The sequence below is a fragment of the Cyprinodon tularosa genome, unplaced genomic scaffold, assembly GCF_016077235.1.
Source record: "Cyprinodon tularosa strain WSP-4 unplaced genomic scaffold, ASM1607723v1 ctg107, whole genome shotgun sequence".
Classification (NCBI taxonomy): domain Eukaryota; kingdom Metazoa; phylum Chordata; class Actinopteri; order Cyprinodontiformes; family Cyprinodontidae; genus Cyprinodon; species Cyprinodon tularosa.
The window spans coordinates 2,055,941-2,078,604 of record NW_024037860.1 but is presented as its reverse complement, the minus strand read 5'-3'; the positions used below and the strand labels follow the sequence as shown (position 1 = coordinate 2,078,604).

Here is a 22,664-nt window from a genome sequence, read left to right as displayed (position 1 = left end):
TCTGGCTGCAAACCCAGTTACTTTTGCATGGAGGTGAAAAGCACGGAAAACACCATAAATTACTCTAAGTTTAAAATTTGTTAACATTTTTTTTTTTTTTTACATATAATCAGATTCAAATAATAGATGAAATTTTCAAAATACATTCACTCACCCAAACACTAACACACATACCCAGAGGCACTTTTTGGGTGGCTAATATCTTCCCAAGGTCAAACCTGACAAGGAATTCCAATGAGATTAAGTGTCATCAGTGCGGCTTTAGCGCTTTTCTGCTCATTGTTCTTGGAAATGGCATTAGGGCCTGATATGACCAAAGACTTTGTGCCAAAAAACCCTCTTCCACGTTCTAAATGTTTGCCCTGGTTCATAGGATGGATGTTTGAAGCAGCTTAAATGTCCAAAATGAATGTCCACACAATGAATGTACAAGAGGTTTCAACTCAAATAGTCTTGTCTAATTGAACTTTTACTTAAGAAACATTGCAGATGCATGAAAGTTGTCATCTTTAGATATAAAATAATCATTCCCTCAGTTGGATGTTTCTATTAGGCTTTTGCTAATGATTTCAGATCTTTTGCTCTCAAACGGAGGCTTTTTATGTATGAATCTGGTTATTTTCACGGTTATCCTGTTTGCAGACACGTCTAGTGAAAAAGCAGCCTCATCACGGTGTCAGCCAGCGTTTATTGCTCTGTAACTCTTACTAAATTTGACACATAGTCCTTTAGTGGCTAGAATGAGCGTTTTGTCATCTCATCTAAAGTGCCAACTCGATGTCCAATTACACCCCGCTGACTAATTTAATTACAGTAGAGGCAGAAATGGCTTGATTCAATTCATTTCACTTATAACAGATCGGGCCGGTCGGATCAAATTTGACTCATCTCAGGTACAGCCTGCCTGTCACTTTTTATCTCAGGGCGCCGCAGCTGAAGCGAGATAAGCAGGCCCTGATATGGTAAATAATATAATTTCTGGTTAAGCTCTCAGAGAGAACCCAATTGCCCCCGCTGGTTGCTGACTTTGAGTCCAGGGGGGAGTAAAACATTCCACTTTCAGTGCAGACTCTTAGCAATTCGCCATTTAGTAGAGTCCCAGCTACAATAGTCATTACTAATTCATGATGTCCACAATTATGTATCAGATTCTGTGCGTCTTACATATTTAACTAAGAGATGTGTGGCAAAGTGCAAAGCTACAAATCGTCTGGGGGAAAATGGCACACACAGTGTTCTTCAAACAGGCAGCTTTTATGCACTCATTACATTTTTAACCAAAAATGTTAGTTAATACTAACGGACAGACATTTAATCGTTTTAAACAAATGTTACGTCAAAGAATGCCACCCATTTTGTTGGATTAATGAAAAGGCTTTACAAGGCACCTTCATTTTTCACAGAACAACATTTAAGTCATGGTAAATGGTTAAAATTATGCATTTCAATAGTGAAAAATCATGTTACTTTTATTTACTTAAGTTAAAATATGCTAGTGAGGTTAGCTTTACCCTTTTATTCATTATGTTCCACAGTCATCTTTCATTTTGACCAAAGTATAGTGACAGTATTTCATGTAGCTGAGCTTTTATCATATGGCAAAAATTATGTAAGTTCCTCAAGTTTAGTCTAAATAATACTTGGTTAATCAATATGGTTAGGAGCTAATCTTTTCTGTGCTCACTTTAGTAACTTTACTGGGAAATATTATCGATAAACCATCTCAACTACACTGTATATGAACCTTTTACAGCAATGCAAAGTTTGTTGCAGATTAAAAAATAAATTAAAAAAAATCTCTCATCCACATGACTCCCTTAAAAAAATCACACTGTCCTTTAGAAATCTCTGGAATAATTATTAATATTAAAGGAAAAATCTTCTTGCTGAATAAGAAAAGCAAACTGCAGAGGAGGGAGCGCCGTTTATACATTTTTAACCTTTAAAAGTAAATCAGTTTAGAGATAATTATTTACCACACCAGTTTGTTATTAATGTGTTATACATTAAACATAAATTAAATCCTATAAACTCTGCTACTTTTTAGTAAAAGTTTTATAAAGTATGAGATTGGTATCTTTTGTTTTTTCTTACATTGAATCATTTTCAATTCAAAATAGATTGAAAATAAATAATGTTAACTTTAAACCTAGCTAAATAAAAAAAAAAAAAGTTTTCTTTTATTTCTAATCACCTCTCTTCTACCATTACGATTAGAATAAGTGATGCATCATTTGGCTGAAAGCTTTACCCAATGTGGAGTTAAACCAAAGACCCAACCCTGTAACACTAAATCAACACACCTAGAATCAATTTATAATTGATCCCAACTTTGTTCTTTTTAGCCTGGTTTTTAACTTGTCCAACTACATTTCAATCACATTAAAACAGTTCCCTGCTAAAGTTTACAATTGAAACACAATCCACAAACACTTTGCTAAAAAACTGTACCTTTCTTTTAAGGTAAAATCCAACAATATGCTCCAAAATTTGACTTTTAAAACTTAAACATTGCACTTAAATCTAACCCGCCTAAACAAATTCAAACACATGTATTAAATTACTGTGATTTTCACAGAACATCTGGGCTTTTCATCCATCCAGTTGTGTACAGTAATTGTAAAGTGCAGTATCTTTATCTCATTTTCAAATATTTAATATTTAGTCCCTAAAAGTCCTCAAAGTGTTTTATTATAGCAGAGGTGACTAAATAACTAGACTACTGAAATACAACTTATCTATTAAAATATGCTTTTATAAAAATTATATTAACCAAATAATGTTAATGAAAAGAAACAATGAATAAAAATGAAATTCCAAGTAATAAGACCTTCTACCAAGTCCTAGATGAAACATGACTCTAAAGGGTCGCACACAACATGAGACTAACAAGGGAAAAAGATTTGTCTGGAAAAATGTTAATATTAATAAGTAAAACGTTCCCGGCTGTCTGATTGGTGCAGCTGATGCTGCGGGGTGTGCGCCATAGGCTGCCTCAGTAATATGTTGGTGTGTGCGCGCGCGCGCGTTTGTGTGTCTGTAATCGCTCCGGTTGCGGCGCCGCAAAGAGCTCTGATTGGTCGTTCACGCAGTCCTCAATTTTTTTTTCTATGCTGCGCAACTACAGCGGTCATATCAAATGTTACTCCATTCCCAAGAACGCGCTTCTAATACCATGTCCCATGATGGATCGCTCCTGGTGTTAAATAAAAGAAAATAAATCCCCTCTTACTGATCAAAGCGGCAAAGAAAAAATAAAGTTAGGAATGTAAATATGAATTTACCCTGCTGTAGTGGAGCTCCGTCCCCGGCCTCCCTGCGCTCTCTGTCCGCAGTAGAAGACAGCATCAGCCTCCCAGAGCAGAGCAGAGCAGAGAGGAGCTGTTACGCACCCCAGCCACAGCACTTTACGATGCAGAGAGGGCCAAGCCGCGCAGGCTTTTTTCTTACCTTGCCGCACAGATCCAGAGGGGGTGAAGTGGTTTACAACGGATGTTTGGGAGATTACGCGTTCCTCTTCTCTCCCACCCTCCTTGCCTCCCCCCACCCCCCTCACCCCCTGCTCCTCCAGCAGCAGCGGTGACTCTCTCTCGTTGAAGAATGAGTGGCCTCGATGGGGCAGCCACAGAGTGAGCCGCATCCGGTACCAACAGCATCATTAACAAGGTCTTAGTTTTGCTTTTTCCCTGTGCTGTTAGTGCTTAAAATGTGCAAACCTAATTTTTATTCATCATTAGCGACACTAGACATTCCTTTCATACCAGACTACAGGGTTACAAAACTGCTTCAACCTAATTAATAGCCTATGCAGCAATGTGATTTAGGTAGATCAAAGTCCTATTAGAGAATAAACTGCCACTTGAAGGGAAAGAAGGACGAAAAAAAACAAGAGGCATAAATAAGAGGTATTGCAACAAACATTTCTGAAGTGCTTAAAATATAAGATGAAACTTTATCTAAATGGTTCTTCGTATTTTTCTCATTTTGCTGACCTATGTGTCAAAAGGTTGCTGAAATAATGAGAAATAGGGACATAAAAATACATCCAGCTCACAAATTGATCCATTCGAATGAGATTAAATCCCTCTGATAATTTGAAAATCTTGTTTTTGTTTTGCTTTCACCAGTAGAAGAGATGTTCAACAGTCTTAAATAAGTCCAGTTTACCTTTGACAGGTTTTAGTATAGCTTAATACATACTTCAATGACTGTAATGTAGCCCCAGTGCCAAAAAGGTTGACAAAGCCTATTTTAATTTTAATAAACAGAAGTTTTAAAAGAATGGCCCTTTAGTGTATAATTATATCTAGTGTTCAGGTTCGATCACGATAAGTAAGCTACTTTAGAATTTGAGTTTAAGATTTTCGATGCAATCTAGGTTCTTTAAACAGTGTGAAACAGCCCTTCACTCTACCGCTGATACAGGGGGCTATAAAGTATTTGCAAAATTTTTGTCAGTTTAGCATAATAGTCAGGTGTAGCAATTTTTTTTTTCCATAGTGCTTAAACGTCTTTTATTTTTTTGTTTCTTTATACTTTTGTCTTTCTACCACGTTAATTCTACCTGATAAACATTTCAAATAAGAAAGGCCTTTTTAGTGTGTTGTTAGCTAGTGTTGTTTGCAAGCCCCACTGTCAATAAAACAAGCCAATTGAAGAACTGCTTCCTCTTACACTTCAAAATAAAAGTATCAGGAACAAAAATAAGGTAGTTTGATGCACACCCATTCATTTGTGGGGTTTAATATATATAGTTATGGTACAAAAATTCACCTTAAGAGACAGATTCCAATTGGACTTGGAGTTTTAATGAGCTGTCACTTCCTGTTTTAAGATTTATTTGCAGATGCTGCCTTGGGTTTATGAACCCTTAATTGTGAATTTGACATTGCATATATACTGTCACAAGTTAGCTGCATGCAAACTCAAAATATTGCCCCAATACACAAACTTTTGAAACTAGAATTTACTTTTACCTATAACGCAATTCATACCAACATGCCATTACCATTCTCTGCACTACACTCGTCAGATATCATCTTTTAAAGTTGGGTAGAATGTTTCCCAAAAAAAATAAATAAATTTAGAAAATGCATCTTCTGGAATTTTATTTCTCTAAAGTTTATATGCCTACAAATCATTTTTCTAGTGCATGAGAATTTCCTACTTTTTCCCAATACTTTCCCTGCAGATATCTATTCACCAGCCCCTCCTACTTCTATGTTTCTGTAGTCTATCCCAGATTAAAATGGCACCTGGACTTAAATGGCACCTTGGTTTCCCCTTCCCTTTCATCATCAGCTAAATAAAGATTAAGCCTATACGAAGAAGATTGTAAGGGCTCTCCCTCTCAGAGGTACGGGGATCTTCATTCTGCTGCCTTTGTGATGATATTGATGATGATGATGGCCAAGTGGACAGTTTGATTTTTGTGTGGTGAGCTAGTTATAAAGAATCAATATTATATCAAGGGGGGGAACTTTGGTGATAAAGGAGTCCGGCCACTGTGGCTATTCATCATAAGTCTGTAGCAAGCAGATAGGTCAAAAGAAATTATATTGCTCTAAAGAGTGTGTCTCCTTATCTCCCAGTACCAGAGGGAGTGGAAGACATGCCGATCGATACAGTATAGCTGCCGTGGACTCCTTGCAATTATCAATAGCTGATTTTGTCTTCCCGGGGCTGCATCTATTAATACTAGATAATAACACCCTCACGGACGTATGCTTTCTGAGGGGACGATGGGGGAAAAAGTAGGACTAAAGTTTGGTCTGCAGGCCGACTTTGCTGTCAACAGATTTGTCTCATATGAGGTGCACACAGGGGAATATACGTCAAGCAGGCAAGAGGAAAGGAGGAGAGAAAGGGAGCTAAAAAAGGTGAAGCTGTTGTGTAATGCTCATATGAGCCTAAAAAAAAGGATTTTGCCTTTATTTTACAAATGCATTATCATCTAAAAGTGATCTTTTTTTTATTATGCTAAACAAGCATTTAACTTTTCAAATAGATTTCCACAGCCAAAAAAAAGTCACATTTTAATGCATTTTTCCATGTCAGGATAAAGGAAGGACTACATCACCTAAAATAGGCCTATAGGCATTCAGGAAGTCTTGTTTAAACTTTATTGTGGAATTTCTAGTTTTTTGGGGGATAAAAGACACGAACAAGATCAAGAGACCTATTTGTGTTGACAATAATAAGAAGAATGTGGCTTCATTTGATCTCTTCAGTGTTCATTTTATGTAGGAGACTACTTTAAATCTTTCTTTTTCTGAGCGGCTGACTTGAAATAGCTTCAAAAACCACCATTTTGTTGTTTTTTTCCTCAAATGTTGCTAATCTCATAGTTTTTTGTTGTTGTTTTTTTTTTAGGGTAAATCTGAGACATAGACCTGAACCCTAAAATATACCTAATGTTATCTATGGGGAAAATGTGAGATGCTATGAAAAGTCAGTATTGATTAAATCAATTTCTCAACCACAATTAAACACCAGTTGACATTTTTTAAAATCTTTTATTCCAAAGTTTCACATTCTTTAGATAGAGAGCACAGATTTGTTCTCAGTAGAAAATTTCCTCAGGTTTACTTCCATTATTTAATTGGGGTAAATTTAACATGCTACAAAAGAACCCTCCATTGATGTCAGATGTTTCAGATCTGTTGAGGAACCATTCAGTTTTTAGGCAGAGGCGTCTGTTACAAGATCAGAAGAAACCACTTGTATTAATAATTTTTTTGTTTATGCAGAAGACGTTTTCCTTTGATTTTTGCTTTAAAATATTAAAAATAAAATGCAAAATATCCGTAAATTATGTTTTAATAAGCAGTAAAACTGTCGCAATACTTCTTGTGCCAAATCGTATATGTTTTTTTCCTCCCTTTTTCTTCATCCTTCGGATCATCTGATTTATTTAAAGCAACATACAAGAAAATTAAATGAGAAAATGTGATGCTGCTACTTAGGATGTATTTTTTTATGTATTACTTTGCGCAAATAAAAAAAACGGAGCGAAGGCCTCATAGGGCCATTCATGACATTTTTTTTTTTAATATAAATATATATTTTTTTAATATGATACATATATTAATTATTTTAACCCTCAAACAATATCCTATGTATTTCCCGTGACTTTATACAGGGTTCATGACACGAAAGTGAAAAAGTCGAACTTTCCATGAAAATCCAGAATAGTAGGACGCTCTATCAATTCATTTGTCCCGCTGTGTGATATGATGGGAGGTCGACTCTGGGTGGTTCACACTGGAGGACTGGGGACGAGCCACTGAACAGCAACGTGGTGGTACATCCTAGTGGTGGCTGAGAGCAATGGGCTGAACCCTTGCTTGGGGGTTGACTCACACACTTGCACACACAGAGAGCGCGCAGTCCCCTCCACACACAGAGAGCCATGCTCAGCAACGAGAGGGAGCGACACTGAGACTGGGCAGCCAGAAGATAACTCCGAAGTTCTCTTCGCTCTCCGAAGGAAAAAAGACGCGGCGACCGAAGTTTTTTTTTTCTCTCCTTCACGGAACCAAGCTCAAGAGCCTGCGGTGCGTTTATGGCCACTTTCCCAGAGCGCACTGACAGCGAGGGCGCAACCGGGAGCTGAAACGCGGCTGCAGGAGGAGCGGAGGAGACTCCAGAGCGACTGAAGAGACTCTTCCCTTGCGGACAATTAAGTTTAGGCTCCCACCAGTTTTGTTGCTGAGCCAAAAAAAAAAAACGCGTGCGTCAAAGTTTTTGGAGAGCCGATCTGCGCTGTAACAGAAGAAGAAAAACGGCGATGGTTCAACAGAAACTTCCAAACCTAAACATCTCCAATTAGCGCAAAGATGCGCTTCAACAGAAAACTTTAAAGAGAGAGACTACACGTCAAATCGCTTCCTTTTGGGGGTTAGGAGGAGGTGCGTGTTCAGCCTCAGTGGGTAAAAGATAGAGAAAGTGCGAGAAGTTTGCCAAGATCGGAAGACAGACTGTTTCAGAAGAGACTTTTAGAAGTTTTCGGTTCCATCAAGGCTGCGCGATGCGCATCAGAATCACCGGAGAGGCACTTTGGTTAGTTTGAGCCCTGCGCACCTCTTTGGGAAGCTCGCTGTGAACGGGGCAGAACGGGAGAAATTTTGGTGTGTTGTGTTGTTGGGGGGCAGGAAAAGAAGAAGAAGAAAAAAAAACCTCTTAATTGTTCAGTCCGTCCCTCATTACCATATCCAATGCGCGTCCGCTGGACCCCAGCCAATCCTCCCCACCTTCACACGGTGCCATTAATCGCGAGGCATTATTCACTATCATAATTATTATCCCGACATGCGCAATCCCACGCACAGTGACAGAGGCGACAGGAGCGGCAACACTGGCTAATTTTCCCAGATTGCAAACCAACTTCACACACTTTCCAAGCGCAGCAGTCTGTCTGTGAACTTTTTTTTTTTTTTTTTGAAATATCATTTTATTTTCAGCGCTCTTCGCTGATGCATCTGCACAGCGCGGACACATCAGCGTCAAGTCAGCGCAAGCAGCACAGAGAGCACCCCAGCCTGCAGCCACAGCAGCATGTCCCGACGCAAGCAAGCCAAGCCGCAGCACCTCAAGTCGGACGAGGATCCCGCACTGAGCGGGGTGATCTCCGAGCACGGTGAGTGGATCCGATCAGCTGATCCTCCTTTTCCCGTCCTTTTTTAGTGCGTTTTCTTCAACTTTTCCATCAGAACAAAACACTTTATCTAATTAATTTATCTTTTTTTAATGGAATAATCATATTTATCAACATTTAAAACAATATCTTAAAGGAAAACTGCAAACGCAGAAGGTTTTTCTTTATTAAGCAGGAAAGTTTTCTTTCTTTTTTTAATTGTCGCACTGATTTCATCATGTTCGGCTGTTGGCTGACAGCTGACCTTTAGGATTAATGGAATAAATGCATGCAATGAATAGTTCCCATTTACAGTATTCACTTTATTTACAGGAGGCCTTCTTTTGAAAAGGCCTTTTTGTAAATATTTTTTTTTATTTTTGCAAAAATAAGTGTCGGAGCTCTTAAGATAAAGTTGTTTTCCACTTGTTTTTGTTTAATCTATAATTCTGCGTGGACATGCAGCGGAATCTTTAAAATTGTTTCTCTTCTGTCTTTAAATTTGTAAAATAAATATATTCAAGGCCTCAATTTTTTTTTTTCCTTTTAAGTTTGTTCACGTTTCTTTTTGTTGTGCAATTGTCTCTTTTGTCTTAAGCGCTCTACAAGAAGGGGCCAAAATGCGGGAGTCTGTTGCGGGTCGAAGCCTTGTTTTTTTTTTTTTTTTGTCATGGAAATGTTTTTTGTTTACCCCCCACCCCTCACATAAATTTACCACACTTGATTTGTTCCTTTTTTTTCTCTCAATCTCTGCAAGATCGCTTGACAGAGCTTGTCCTCGCCATATGGTGAAAAGGGATTATTTATCCGTCATCCTGCCCAACAAAAAGCATCAATATATTAGAGTTAAAGTTAAGTCTGAAGGCAACAGATGCATAGTGGGGAAATCCTGAAAAAAAATTAAAACTTACATAAATATATAACATAATGTTTAACTGTTACAAAAAATAACTAGATGTGCAGAACTAATTTCTGTAAATATCTAACACTTTTATCTTATTTTTTCATTATAACTGATATACCAGCTCCAAATTAATTTGTTTAGGCCTCTATTTGGCACATTCAAAATAATAATAATAAAAAATCAATTATTAATAAAGCTCTAAATTGTAGCTTCATATAAAATATAAATAATCACGGCCACAGAATTCAGAGAAATCTCTGTGCTTCTTTAGGAATGAAATGCATGATGTAATCTCAGGGGAATGGCTGTCTTTGCATGTTGAAATGTTGCTGTGTAAGGAAGTATATTTGTGTGTGTGTGTTTGTGTGTGTGGGGGGTCACATTAATGATTCTTGGCCCTTTTGTCCAATTTACTTTTTTTTTTTCCTGGCATGGGGTTTGAGGAAGGGGGGGGCGGTAATTTATGGGCTGCTCACATTCAAAAAACACAAACACCTTCACTGTTTGGGGCTTAGATACCTCTGCCCCTCCCCTTCAAGATATTTGGGGATAGATACAGAACATCCGTCAGGTTTCTCTCCTGTTGGATTCAGGAATAGGGAAAAAATGGACTTCCTGTTTCTGTTAGAAATCCAAAAGAGAAGCAGAGTTAATAGGAGGCGGTGATGCAAATGCAGATTTTTCAACTCAGGTTGTGATTTTCTTTCTTTACTAGTTTTAATTTTAATTTTGTTGTTGTTTTTTTCTACTGTATCCTGACAATCTCGTTGTGCCTGAGCCTGGAAGTGGCCATGGAATGTCCTCTCCTCATTGTTACACCACACTGGCTGACTTGTATTCAGGCAGGCAGACGCAGCAGCAAAACAATCCCAAGTCTTTTGGCACGGCACAGCGAGCCTATAGTCACTTAAACAAACCTAATAACGCCACGTCGCATCCGAAGCCACCTCACACAACAAGCGCCTAATGTAATACAGTCAGCGTATCGTCGCGGCATGATCGGATTCTCTGCTCCCCACTACTGTAGTGAATTGGATTGATTGCTGGCCTTCGACAATATGTTGACTTTGCTGTTGAAGAAACTTAAAAAGTTCCCATTTTACAAATTAAAATACTAATTAGAACAAGGATTTTGATGAAGAAACTGAAAAGGTTAAGCTTTTTCCTTTGCCCCCGGTAGATATCCATGGAGCACATTTTATATAAAGTATAAAAATATATATAAAATTATCTAAGCAAAAAATTTAATTATTGAATTTTCTCTCCCAATATTTGTGTTTATTCAATTTCTTTCAGGTGAATCTTTGTTCTCTGCAGCTCAAAGATGACATGTTAAGGTCTCGCATCCGTCAAAAAACTTATAAAAAAAAGTAAAATGCAGTGCCAGGGACCATGTCTGCCACCTCTAAGGCCTCTTGGATGCTGGCTCCCCACTGTGGCATGAGGGGCAGTGATGGGTGTTGTTGTGGGGAGAGGATGTGGGGAGCTGGGGGGTGCTGGGGTTGTCAGCTTAGGAGTGCTTTTACAAAGCCTGCTGACTTAACCTTTGTGTAGTCCCCGGCCGGGCAGACCCTGCCGCTAGATGTCAAGCTCTTTGTACAATTAGAACATGCGTGCTGACCTTGGCAGCACAGCTCACTCGTGTTTGAGTAAGAGTGAGCAACACACCGTCACTTCTCTTGCACATTTAGGTTCAAACTATGTGCATTAAGACGGTTTCAAGAAAGGTTTTCTATTTGTAGAGGACATGCAGGAAACAAGGAAGGATAATTTGGAAAAAATAGTTTTTTGATCTTAAAAAAAAAAAGATGATGCTCTTTTTCCTTCTTAACCGCAACATTCCTGCAACCCATGTTCATATTAATCAGGGTGTAAAATCTTGAGAAAAAGAGGTAATTTATTCAGCCCGAAACTTCACCCTCTTTGCTTTGTTGATGAGTAAAAATTAAAGATATGGAGTGAGTGCTAAAACCCCTGCTGACAATGACAACATATTTGTTGCCCACTTCCCCTGCAGTGGGGCTTTGTTTGCCTTTTGTTTTAATCCCTTCTCACCACTGGGTGCAGGCCTGCGGACCACCCACATGGATGTGCCAAGGATGTCTTTGAGAAGGCACTCAAAAATGGCTGTGTCTTAATTACTACTCAGAGCTAAAAACACTGCACAAGCAAGCGTGATCCGGATCAAGAGGAAGGACAAGGCAGGAGACGGAAGGACTGTTTGACTTCGGGAAACAGAGAGTGTTTGGGAAGCTTACAGATCACCTGCACTTTTTATTTCCTGCTGTGTCCTAAGACAAACAGCAGTGTGAACTAAAATGGCGTGGTCAACAAAAAGGGGAGGGGGGGGGATTATTAACAGATGAATCTGCAAAATTAATAACAGTTTTAAAGGACACATCTTATTTAGGCGGCAAACCAGACAGACTACGACTGAGTTTCTCAGAGTTAATAGATACGGATGGCCTGTCAAAATAAAACCAAATTCAAAACATTTTATTCCGCACTTGAAGTGTTAGGCAAATATTTAGTTTAAGAGGAACACAAATTAATAAAATGTCCTTCTGCTGTGAAGAACCTCCTTTTCCTGATCTCCAGCTTTGGTTTCAACCCAGGCAGAGAAACCCATCCTGACGAGTGGCGCGGTCATCTGGACAGAGCGCCGTCACTGAATACTGTATTGCAAACGCTTGCACAAACAAATCGTTAATGTTTTGGCTGCGCCACATCTGCAGGGGATGACAAAAGGCCTCTGTGTGTGTTTTTGCAGATATGACTGTACCACTCGATGACATGCGCACACACGCGGAGCCAGCCTCAGAACGAGCCGAGCCTCCGGCAGGTCTGAGGGATGCTTTGGGATCAGTCGAGGGAAACGCACACTTGGGTATTACCTCGCAGACATCAGTCACTAGGAATTGTTTAGTACCCAAAAACACAAAACTGTGTCAGCATGTGTGGAAGTAAAACGGAATTGTTTTCTTCAAAGCAAACCTGAACCAAAGAAATCCGCCTTTTTTTTAGCATGATTTATATTTCAAACTTGTGAAGCAAACAAAGCATCAACTATACTTTCAGTTTTGAATGTAAATTATAACACATCTTTATTTAAACATGATCCCCTGGAAGAATAGATTTTTACTTGAAAGCAAAAATTTAAAAAGAACATTTACTGGAAAAATGTAATTACAGCATTCCAACATTTCTGGACCCACCAGGCCTTGTTTTCCTTTCTTTTTCCTCCCAGCTGGAGAGGGAACTTGCAGTGAATCACCTCTTACTAAGAGTGTGTGATTGTCCTCGGGTTGTAGAGAGAAATGGATGATGTAGGAATAATTAGAGCACAGATGCTGATTATTGACAGTTTATGTAGAACACAAGTTGCTAAATTAATCTTATATTTTTAAAAGGAGACATGTTGTCCAAAGTGTCGCTCATTGTTTCCCTATGTCTTATTAATCAAATCTGGATAACGGGAACATCAGCGCCTGTTTTCATCAATCCCATGTTGGATGTCGTTTCCAGAATTAGCAGAAAGCATAAGAACTTGATAGGTTAAATCAGTGATATAGGTTTGCACACCAGAGCACACAACTAAAGTGGACACAGATTTGGTGCCTACAATCTCTCTATTGACTACTTTCAGCTAAACATTTACATCTCCGTAAATGAAGACTTTTAAATGAATAAAAACAGATTGGATTTTTTTTTCCTTTCTCATCCTATAGGCCTAAGAAAATCAATAGTCTCACACACACAGAAACGCATGCACATATCTGCAATCACACACCTTTTTGCTGCAGATGCAACAGTTCTGACAGCTGTGTGACAAAGCGCTGAACGCTACTGCAGCTGTTTTCGTCAGCTTGTTCAAGTCTCGATATTTCCAGGTTTAAAAGCGTTCAGGTGGTTTATTGCTGTGGATCGCATCACTGTAATTAACACAGACTAATTAATGCAGCGTTTAACCTCACACAGTCAGCATGACGTGTTTGTATCTTGATTGTTTTTTTTTTTTGTTTTTCTTAATATTTGAAATGGTCTTAAAGAGTTTAAGCATTTCAAGTCATTAAAAATGCTGAATTAAAGCAAGCTAGCACACTTAGCTTTTTAATTTACTGCAATAAACAGCAAAAATATAATTAACTTGGGAGAATCTTAGTTCACAAGAGAGAAAAGACATTTTGTCATTTAAATAAGCTGGCCAAAAACAAAAAAAATCCACACTTTTCCTGTCATTTTATGCATATTTATGTTTATTTTGTTACATATGAAATCTTTTAGTTCATTCTTTGTCTTTGGAAAACGTGCCAGTGTGTGTGAGTGTGTGAGGTCAGAGGCACACAAAGGCCCCCACTTGTGATTGTATGAATGAATAAAAGAGATTGACAGTAATACCATTCTAATAACTAATCAGCTCAACACAATGCCTGCTCATTTGTGTTGACCTTTCAACCCTCAATTATGGAAATGAGTTGTGCTGTCCGCTCCCGGGTTAAGGAGCTTTTTAGCCCGCTGTCACGTGTCGATTACATTTTCAAGCGCTGGCTGTTTTTTTTCTCTTCTTAGTTTCATTCTAAGATTATTATTTTTTTTTAGCTTTTTATTTAAAAAGGGGATTTTAACATCCAATTCTTAATGATGATTATGTAAAAAAAAAAATCACTTTAAGAATAGTGCAAATCCTAAAAGAATTATGTCCATATTAAAATGCGTAATTAGTTTTTCCATTGTTTTCTGATATTATACTTTGGCTTCTAGCCTCAAGTGATGATCGCTACGTAGACATTGCCTCAAATACCTGCCCCATACATAAGAGTATTTCATGCATAGCAGGGAGACTGATACATTTCTTTACAAATTAAACCTGGAAATTGAAGCCTCACCTTAGGTCTGTTTAGCTTTGGCTCCCTTTCCTTCATTCATTCTACTATTCAGAATTGTCCTTTTTTCATTATAAAGTCACATGTAAGCAAGATGCCTAATGGTTGTGGGTATAACAGGAACTGTAATTAAAGTTTTAATTTTAAAGTAAGAACATTATTATGATTTTTTTCACTATCTTTGGTGAAAGTCTGTACTTATAATCTAAATAAATAGATCATATAAATGCAATATAACTATTAGCTGTGATTAATAACCCTTTGGGATTAATAAAGTATTTTTTAATTGATTTCCATTTATACTTATTCTACTTATGATAAAATTTGGCATGGGCCTGCAGGAGACTCTCATGGTACAATAACCGGGGGTAAAAATACCATAAATTCCTGTTATCATGGTATTTAGAAATTAGTTTAAAAATCCTTTATTGAAAAACAGATAAATATTCCCACAAGTGCTAAAATAACAATTGCTGGTCATAATTGACATACTTATTTGATATTTTTACCTGATTGTATTAAATGTAATAGTAATTTTCATCTGCAGAGTATTCCAGCACGTTGCAAGCCTAACAAGATTATATTAGCAGGAAAAAGTGTTTCAGCATAATGTTAGTGAAGTGACTTACAATAAGCTGCAACAGGCAGGAGTGAAAGCACTACTGTTGCTGCTCACTGTAAATTCATTTGCATTTTCTTTGAATCCTCATTTTATTAACTTTAAATTGTAGGAAGGTTTCTAAGGTTTCTTACTAAAAGGAAATGGTAGTCATTTCAAAGCGCTGGTATATCTTAACGTAGTTAACCATCCCAAGCCTCGTTAAAGTGATAAATTTGTACACAATATATATCCATAGAGTTGGACATGCTTTACGTTTATACTTAAACAGAAAAAATAAACTTACTAAAGAGGCCATTCACCTTGGTTTTGATCAAGTGTGAACTGGATCCATGTTCAGAGCTTGTGCTGGTTTGTTTGACTCTTGAGGACTGCATGTGGAAGAGGAAGTGGCTTCCAACAACTGTGATTAAACATGTGTAACTAATCAGGGACTTTGCTGCCATGGCACAAGTCTGTAATTTGTAGTGTCTAGTGCTGGGAAGAAAAAGTGAGTGGCTGAAAGGAAATCAAGCATTTAGAAAAATGAGAGGAACTTATTGTTTCATAAAATATCTGTTCTTTTGGTTACAGCTTTTTAAATATTACATTTTTTTCACATTCTTCCATTTTTTACAGAAATTAGGATATACTTTTAAACAGTATTTGAGATCAAGTTCTTGTTACAGTTGACGTTTTAAGTTACTTGTTTTCAGGGCTAAAATATTACCTGTGCAGTGTTAAATAAAAAAAAAAAGCAGGAGCATTTGAAATTCAGGTGGAAATGACTGAGCTTGATAGCAGAGGGGAATCCTAATGGGGCCATCAAAGTCCTTATTTGTACCCAACAGATGAGGCTGCTGTGAATTGTATGAAATATTGGAAATCAATAGGTTCTATGGAATTTCATTAAGCAGCAGTATCCACAATTGATAGGCTCTCATAATTTGATGGATTGCACAAAGAAAATTATTAGCTGGCTCTATGGAGAGGGTGTGAATGCACAAATCTGGGTCTTGAGAGTTGGTGAACTAGGGTAATTTGCTCAGTGTAAAAAAAAAAAAAAAGAAAGAATATTGATTTTGGTTATGTTAAAAGAGAAAAGAAATTAAAGGTTAAATCTTTGTTGCACTCTTCTGCAAAATATGTGTGAATTCTATATTGATTATTTATTCATTAATTCTTCTTTCACCCCCCTCCCTTCTTTTTTATCCTCATCCACTCCCCTGACCCTCTACCTCTCTAGCAGCCCAAGGTGATGTGCTGGATGATGCTGACAGTGGGAATGAGAGCCGAAGTGGCAGTGAAGAAACTCACGTGTGCGAAAAGTGTTGTGCTGAGTTCTTCAAGTGGTCTGATTTCTGTGAACATTTAAACAGCTGTACAAAGAACCCCCTTGTGCTCATTGTGAATGAAAATGAGGACACGCCTAACCCTTCCCAGGAGTATCCTTCGGAGCCCTCACCGATCCCGAGCTGCAACAGTGAGCAAGATGATAGTGAGGACGCTCCGGAAGGGAACCAGAGTCCTGTCGGTGAGGGAGATGACATCCCAGAAACAGATCCCTTAAATGGGGTCAATGTCCTGGACAAGGAAGATGAGCAGATGGAGCTGGAGCTTTCTCCTGAAAAAAATATAGATTCTGAAGAAAGAGATGTGACATCACCTGAGCCAGATGGCTCTCTACCTCAGCTAAACGATGTTGTCCCCACTGCAATTACAAACTACACCATGCCAAGCACCAATGTTACCTTGGAGACTCTGCATGGTACTCGAGTTGCAGTTGCACAGTTTTCGCAGAGTGTTAGAGCAGCAGCTGGAAGTCGGGTCTCCACCATGGCTATCCCAATGATCCTGGATCAGCTTATGGCTCTTCAGCAGCAACAGATTCATCAGCTGCAGCTTATAGAACAAATACGAAGTCAAGTAGCCCTCATGAACAGACAGTCTACTCCACAACCTACTCTCAACCACCATCACAGCAGTGCTACAGGAAACCAAGGCTCTATATCTTCTTGTGTCCCTCCTGTTGCAAACCAGCTTCATTTACATAATTTCATTACACCGCCTGTCCATCAGCTACCTGTCCGGCTGCCTGCCACTCTTAGTGGTCAAGGCCCCTCTCCTCTGACCTCAGCAATAGAAGGGCCTCTCTCTCAAACACCACAGAGTAGTACTCAGCAATCTAACTCCTCGCCTCCAAACACATCATCAAATAATACAGCCTTTCCACCACCAAGTTGCACTGGCTTGCCAGCTCTACATCCCTCCTGCTCATCCACTGTCTCAAATAACAACAGTAGCACTAGCAGTAGCATGACAGGAGGAGGAGGTGGCATCAGCAACAGCTCATCTCTTTCAAGAAGCTCCACAACCCCTCCCTCTCTAAGTCACAGCAGCCTCCTAAACTCTGCCTCCAGTCTACCACTGATACCTCACAGTTCCTCGAGCAGCGTAATTTTCCCCAATCCACTGGCTAGCATTGCTGCAACAGCCAATGCACTTGACCCTCTTTCTGCTCTAATGAAACACAGAAAGGGAAAGCCTCCTAACGTGTCTGTGTTTGACACTAAGCCCACGTCTGAAGACCCCTTTTTTAAACATAAGTGTCGGTTCTGCGCCAAAGTGTTTGGCAGTGACAGTGCCCTGCAGATCCACCTGCGCTCTCACACCGGAGAGAGGCCCTACAAGTGCAACATATGTGGCAATCGTTTTTCTACCAAGGGGAATCTGAAAGTCCATTTCCAGAGGCACAAAGAAAAATACCCGCACATTCAAATGAACCCATACCCTGTACCAGAGTACCTAGACAATGTTCCCACAAGCTCTGGTATACCATACGGCATGTCGTTGCCCCCAGAAAAACCTGTTACTACATGGCTTGACAGTAAACCAGTCCTTCCCACTGTCCCAACATCAATTGGACTCCAGCTGCCTCCAACACTCCCAAGTATGATTGGAGGTTTTTCCGATTCCCCAAGCCTCACTCCACTTAACAGGTCTCCTCAGAGACCTTCTCCACCCACAAGTGAGTGTGCCTCTTTGTCCCCAAATATTGCCAGTGATTCTGGCATGACCACTACTTCACCCTCCCCAAAACCTAATATTGGTAGTGATGCACCTCCTCTCTTGAAACCTGAAGGCATTCTCCTGTCCCCAAGTTGCCTCAACAGGCCAATAGAGAGCATGACCACCACAACAACAGTAAGTCAAGCTCTTCTTCCCTCCACTGTCACATCTACAACATTTTCAAGCAATGGCCAAAATACTGAGCCAAACAATAGCCCCAACTCTGCTTCGAATACAGTCTCCCATCCCATCCTTCCAATGATTTCTGACCAGTTTAAGGCCAAGTTTCCCTTTGGAGGACTATTGGATTCTATGCAAACCTCTGAAACGTCAAAGTTGCAGCAGCTTGTTGAAAACATTGATAAGAAGATGACCGACCCCAACCAGTGTGTCATCTGCCACCGTGTTCTGAGCTGCCAGAGTGCTCTAAAGATGCACTACCGTATCCACACTGGTGAGAGGCCTTTCAAATGCAAGATATGTGGACGAGCATTCACTACTAAGGGAAATCTAAAGACACACTTTGGTGTCCACAGGTCAAAACCCCCACTAAGAGTCCAGCACTCCTGTCCTATATGTCAGAAAAAATTCACCAATGCTGTTGTGCTCCAACAACACATCCGTATGCATATGGGTGGACAGATTCCCAACACCCCTGTCCCTGACAATCTGCAGGAGATGGAAACTGACATATCTTTTGATGAAAAGAGCCTAGATGCAATGAGTAACTATGATGATGACCTCCTTGATGAAATGGAGCAGGCTATGGATGACGAAGTGGACTTAAAAGATGGAGAAGTGGACCCTTCTAAGCCGTACTCACCTGGGAGCTCACCCCCAACTTCTATAATTTCTAGTATTGCTGCAATGGAAAACCAGATGAAGATGATTGACTCTACTGCCAATATAACTCGCACATTTGGCCATAAGACAGCACAGAATGGAAGCAGTTTTCCTGGAGAGACTGACTGCTTTACAACTGATCCCCTAACTGCTGTGGGAGATGCTGAAGGTCAGAGCTTGGGAAGCCCGGCTTTGTCAGAGTCCTCAGGCTCTATGCAGCATTTGTCCCCAGCTCACAGCCATTCTGAGAGCCAGCAATCCAAATCCCCAGCTACGCTCAATAATAATAACACCAGTAGTGCAATGACAGCAGAGGAGGGCCAAGAGAACAATACTGCTGGCTTGGCAACAGTGAAGTCAGAAAAATCAGAGACCCCATCTCCCCTTTCTACTACTGAAGGCACCGGGATCCTAGACTTGACTGCCACTCAACCTGGCAGGAACCTTATTAAGGAGGAGAGCCCCTTCAACATGTTATTTCTAAACAGAGATCGGGGTGAGTGTGCACACATTTCCCTTATATTTAAGTTATTTTCTTAGAATAGAACATTTTAGATGGCAACAACCTTGCTTAATTTGGGCACAGTCAGACATATTTATTAAATGTATATAATCATCCTATTGTGTTCAATTACCATTTTTAAGATTTAAGTCATTAATCTTTAAAATTGTACCTTTGTGCTTTTTTTTAGGACTAAATACTCCCAATTTAGCCAGTACAGCATCAAACATGATTAAAATGGAAATGAATGGACATGGAAAGTCTTTGAGTGACAACTCTCACCTGCCTGTGGGGATTCAGGTTCCAGCCGCAGCACCTCAGACCACCATGAGTCCCACAATCAACCCTATGTTGGCACCCCCACCTCCGCGTCGCACCCCTAAGCAGCACAACTGCCACTCATGTGGGAAAAACTTTTCCTCAGCTAGTGCACTTCAAATCCATGAGCGCACACACACAGGAGAGAAGCCTTTTGCCTGCTCTATTTGTGGAAGGGCCTTTACCACAAAGGGCAATTTGAAAGTAAGACCCAAGACAAAATTTTATAAACTTTTACAATTGGTCATTCTTGTTGCAGATAAACTGACATTTAAACATTAGATTCACAACAATATTCTTGGAAATGTGTTTATTGTCTTATTCTGGAGACTTTTGCTTGATCTAATCCAGGGGTGCTCAAGTCCAGTTAGCGTCCTGTAACTTTTAGATACATCTCTTTTCTAAGCAACCTGAATCTAAAGTCTCAGTCCCCTGATTTGGCCGGCAGAGGTATGGTAAAGAGCCACTCATTTGATTTAATTGTGTTAAAAATTAGGTGTATCAAAAATTTGCAGGATAGTAGATCTTGAGGACGGAACTTGAACACCCCTGATCTTAGCAGTGTTCCGTAGTGTTAGTCCTCAAGGAAGGTGTTATATGTTCTAGACATTTTAAATGTTAAACAAGCCCATATAAATGAACGATTTGTTTTTCGGCCTTTATTGAATTAAATACATAGTATATAGGTAATAATGTCACCTAAAATTGATATGCTAAAGCAGATACATATTTAAAACATCCAGGCTACAGTCCATTTGAGGGTTGGAGTTAAACATGATTGACTTAAGATGCTGATTGTATTGTTCTTTTAGGTGGGTTTATTTTACTCCTGTAAAATATAAATGTTCCATTTTATTTTGGATAATAACATGCTATTGGTGTAGTATTTAAAGTTTGGTCTGACAAGAAAACAGTAACAGTGCTTACATATTGTTTTTTTTTTTGTTGTTACTGCCTTTAGGTTCACATGGGAACACATATGTGGAACAACGCTCCTGCCCGGAGGGGTCGACGCTTATCAGTGGAGAATCCCATGGCCCTTCTTGGCGGGGACGCCATGAAGTTTAGTGAGATGTTTCAGAAGGATCTGGCAGCCCGGGCCATGAACGTTGACCCAGGCTTCTGGAACCAGTATGCAGCTGCCATCACCAATGGTCTGGCCATGAAGAACAATGAAATATCTGTAATTCAGAACGGGGGCATCACCCAGCTCCCTGTCAGCCTCGGTGGTGCAGGAATCACTTCGTTAGGAGCCATGCCAGTAGGTATGGATCGTGTTCACACTGGCAGAAGCTCTCCCATCACGGGTATGGAGAAGTCTGGTCTGGAGGTTCCATCCAGTCGACCCTTTTCCAGATATATGGAGGAGAACAAAGAGATTGGGATCAATTAAAGACTTCTGTATTGTAGCAGTTTCATAAAGACTAAAGTATGATGAGACAATTCCTGAGGAAGAAAACTGCTGATCCAGTTTGAACTCATGCATACTTCTCTTTGTACAGATTACATTTTTGTTTGGTTTTGGAATTATGGTATTTAGTATTGATTAGAGGCCTTTGCCTTTCACCCATTCCCTTCTCACTTGATATTTCGTCTATACAAAGAAATCTGTGTCTCTTGTTTGAGAATATGTCGTCTTGCAAGATATGCATGGTACTTATTTGTTTTTATTGGTATGTTTGACTGCTTTTATGAATTCCTTTGGAAACCAGGATTCTGCCTAAGTGACAATGGGCAAGCATATTTTACGGACAGGACAAACTCACATAAGAACATCTTTTTGTTCAAAGAGATTCTGACTTTTGTCCAGTTGTCCTGTAAAAGGTTGCTCTTTAAATCTAAGGGCCGTGACAACACTGAAGAAAAGATCGAAGTGTAGTGTTTTTGTGCTCGCTTGATACAGCCTTTTTTCTCATGAACTAGAAAACTTGAAAAATAACGTTTAGACTATTTTAATCTTTACATTTAGTCTCTCAGCATTGTCTTATAATGTTGTCCCGTGTCTTTAGTATTTATGATATTGACAAAAAAAAGCGGGTATTCAAATATATATTTAACAGCCCAAGCATTTTATTGAGTTCTTTTTTTTTTTATAAACAGCAGGCTTCACTGATGATTATCTCTGTTATTAAAGACAGTTTGTCAGTTGAGTTGATCAACAGAGAGAAATTGTAGGTTTTATTTGGATATCTGTTGACACAATGTGTATCTTCTCATGTGATAAGGAGGCATAAGATATCCAAAGCTGCTATAACCACCAACCCTGATTTTAACCTTTGTAAAAGAGAAGGAAAAAAGAGGTGATCTTTTGAAGAAATATCTATGTATAGAAATACAGACAAATCTAAAACAGGTATGCATATTTTCTATCACATAAAATAGACATCATGAGTTGAGAGTTATTTGTCATGTTTGTGAATGCACTTTTTAAAAACAAGACGTTTTTGTCTGTGATTTACCGTTAACCTTTTGACTGAGCTATCTATCACGTGCTGTTTTCATTGTTTTCAGCAAACCACTGCTCCAGCTGACTGAGTCGGTTTCTGTTATTGCATCTGTTGCATCTCGTCAGAGTGCAAACCCATCGCCCAATCCAATCCCCCCTTAAATAAAAAAGGAAAACAGGTGTGTGTTTGAATGGTCTCGCTATCTTCTGTGGAGTTGTAACTTGTCACATTTAACAACAGCATTTAACTTATCACATTATCAACATAATTTGTCACATTTAACCGTATTAACCGTCAGAAAATAAAAAACAAACCATAAAATAAATTTTTATTCCTATTACTTATCACCTTTATTAAAATGCTTGCTTTTTAATTTGATTACATTATATTAGTAGATAATCTATTTTTTGTTGATTATTCTTAAAAATATAGAATTGTTTTATAATAATTCAACCTAAAAACAGA

General features: G+C 39.1%; 1 protein-coding gene and 1 long non-coding RNA gene across 12 annotated transcripts in view; one reads left to right on the top strand and one right to left on the bottom strand.

Annotated features, from left to right (window-relative positions):
• Window positions 1-3,549, bottom strand: part of LOC119786057 — a 106,491-nt gene extending 102,942 nt beyond the window's left edge. For 7 of the 8 annotated variants that reach the window (XR_005281139.1, XR_005281140.1, XR_005281141.1 and 4 more), the window contains exon 1: window positions 3,285-3,444. This is a non-coding gene — a long non-coding RNA (uncharacterized LOC119786057). The other variant, XR_005281142.1, reaches the window with a different exon arrangement.
• A 3,749-nt stretch (window positions 3,550-7,298) lies between these two features.
• sall3a (spalt-like transcription factor 3a) lies at window positions 7,299-22,390 on the top strand. Of its 4 annotated transcripts, none has more exons than XM_038289107.1 (5): window positions 7,299-8,638; window positions 12,310-12,426; window positions 16,270-19,428; window positions 19,625-19,956; window positions 20,714-22,390. In XM_038289107.1, the coding sequence occupies exons 1-5, from the start codon at window positions 8,557-8,559 to the stop codon at window positions 21,143-21,145; spliced, it is 4,122 nt and encodes a 1,373-aa protein (XP_038145035.1). In that variant the 5' UTR covers window positions 7,299-8,556; the 3' UTR covers window positions 21,146-22,390. The 4 variants fall into 4 exon arrangements, with proteins under 4 accessions (XP_038145035.1, XP_038145026.1, XP_038145055.1 ...); XM_038289098.1 differs by having other exon boundaries at window positions 16,267-19,428; XM_038289127.1 differs by lacking the exon at window positions 12,310-12,426 and having other exon boundaries at window positions 7,300-8,638.
• The last annotated feature ends 274 nt before the right edge of the window (window positions 22,391-22,664 follow it).

Excerpts from the sequence above, each read along its gene's own strand:
- sall3a (XM_038289098.1), top strand. The coding sequence starts at position 8,557 with ATGTCCCGACGCAAGCAAGCCAAGCCGCAGCACCTCAAGTCGGACGAG. Across the intron at positions 12,427-16,266 it reads CGAGGGAAACGCACACTTGG|CAGCCCAAGGTGATGTGCTG; the intron begins GTATTACCTCGC and ends CTACCTCTCTAG. Across the intron at positions 19,957-20,713 it reads CCACAAAGGGCAATTTGAAA|GTTCACATGGGAACACATAT; the intron begins GTAAGACCCAAG and ends TACTGCCTTTAG.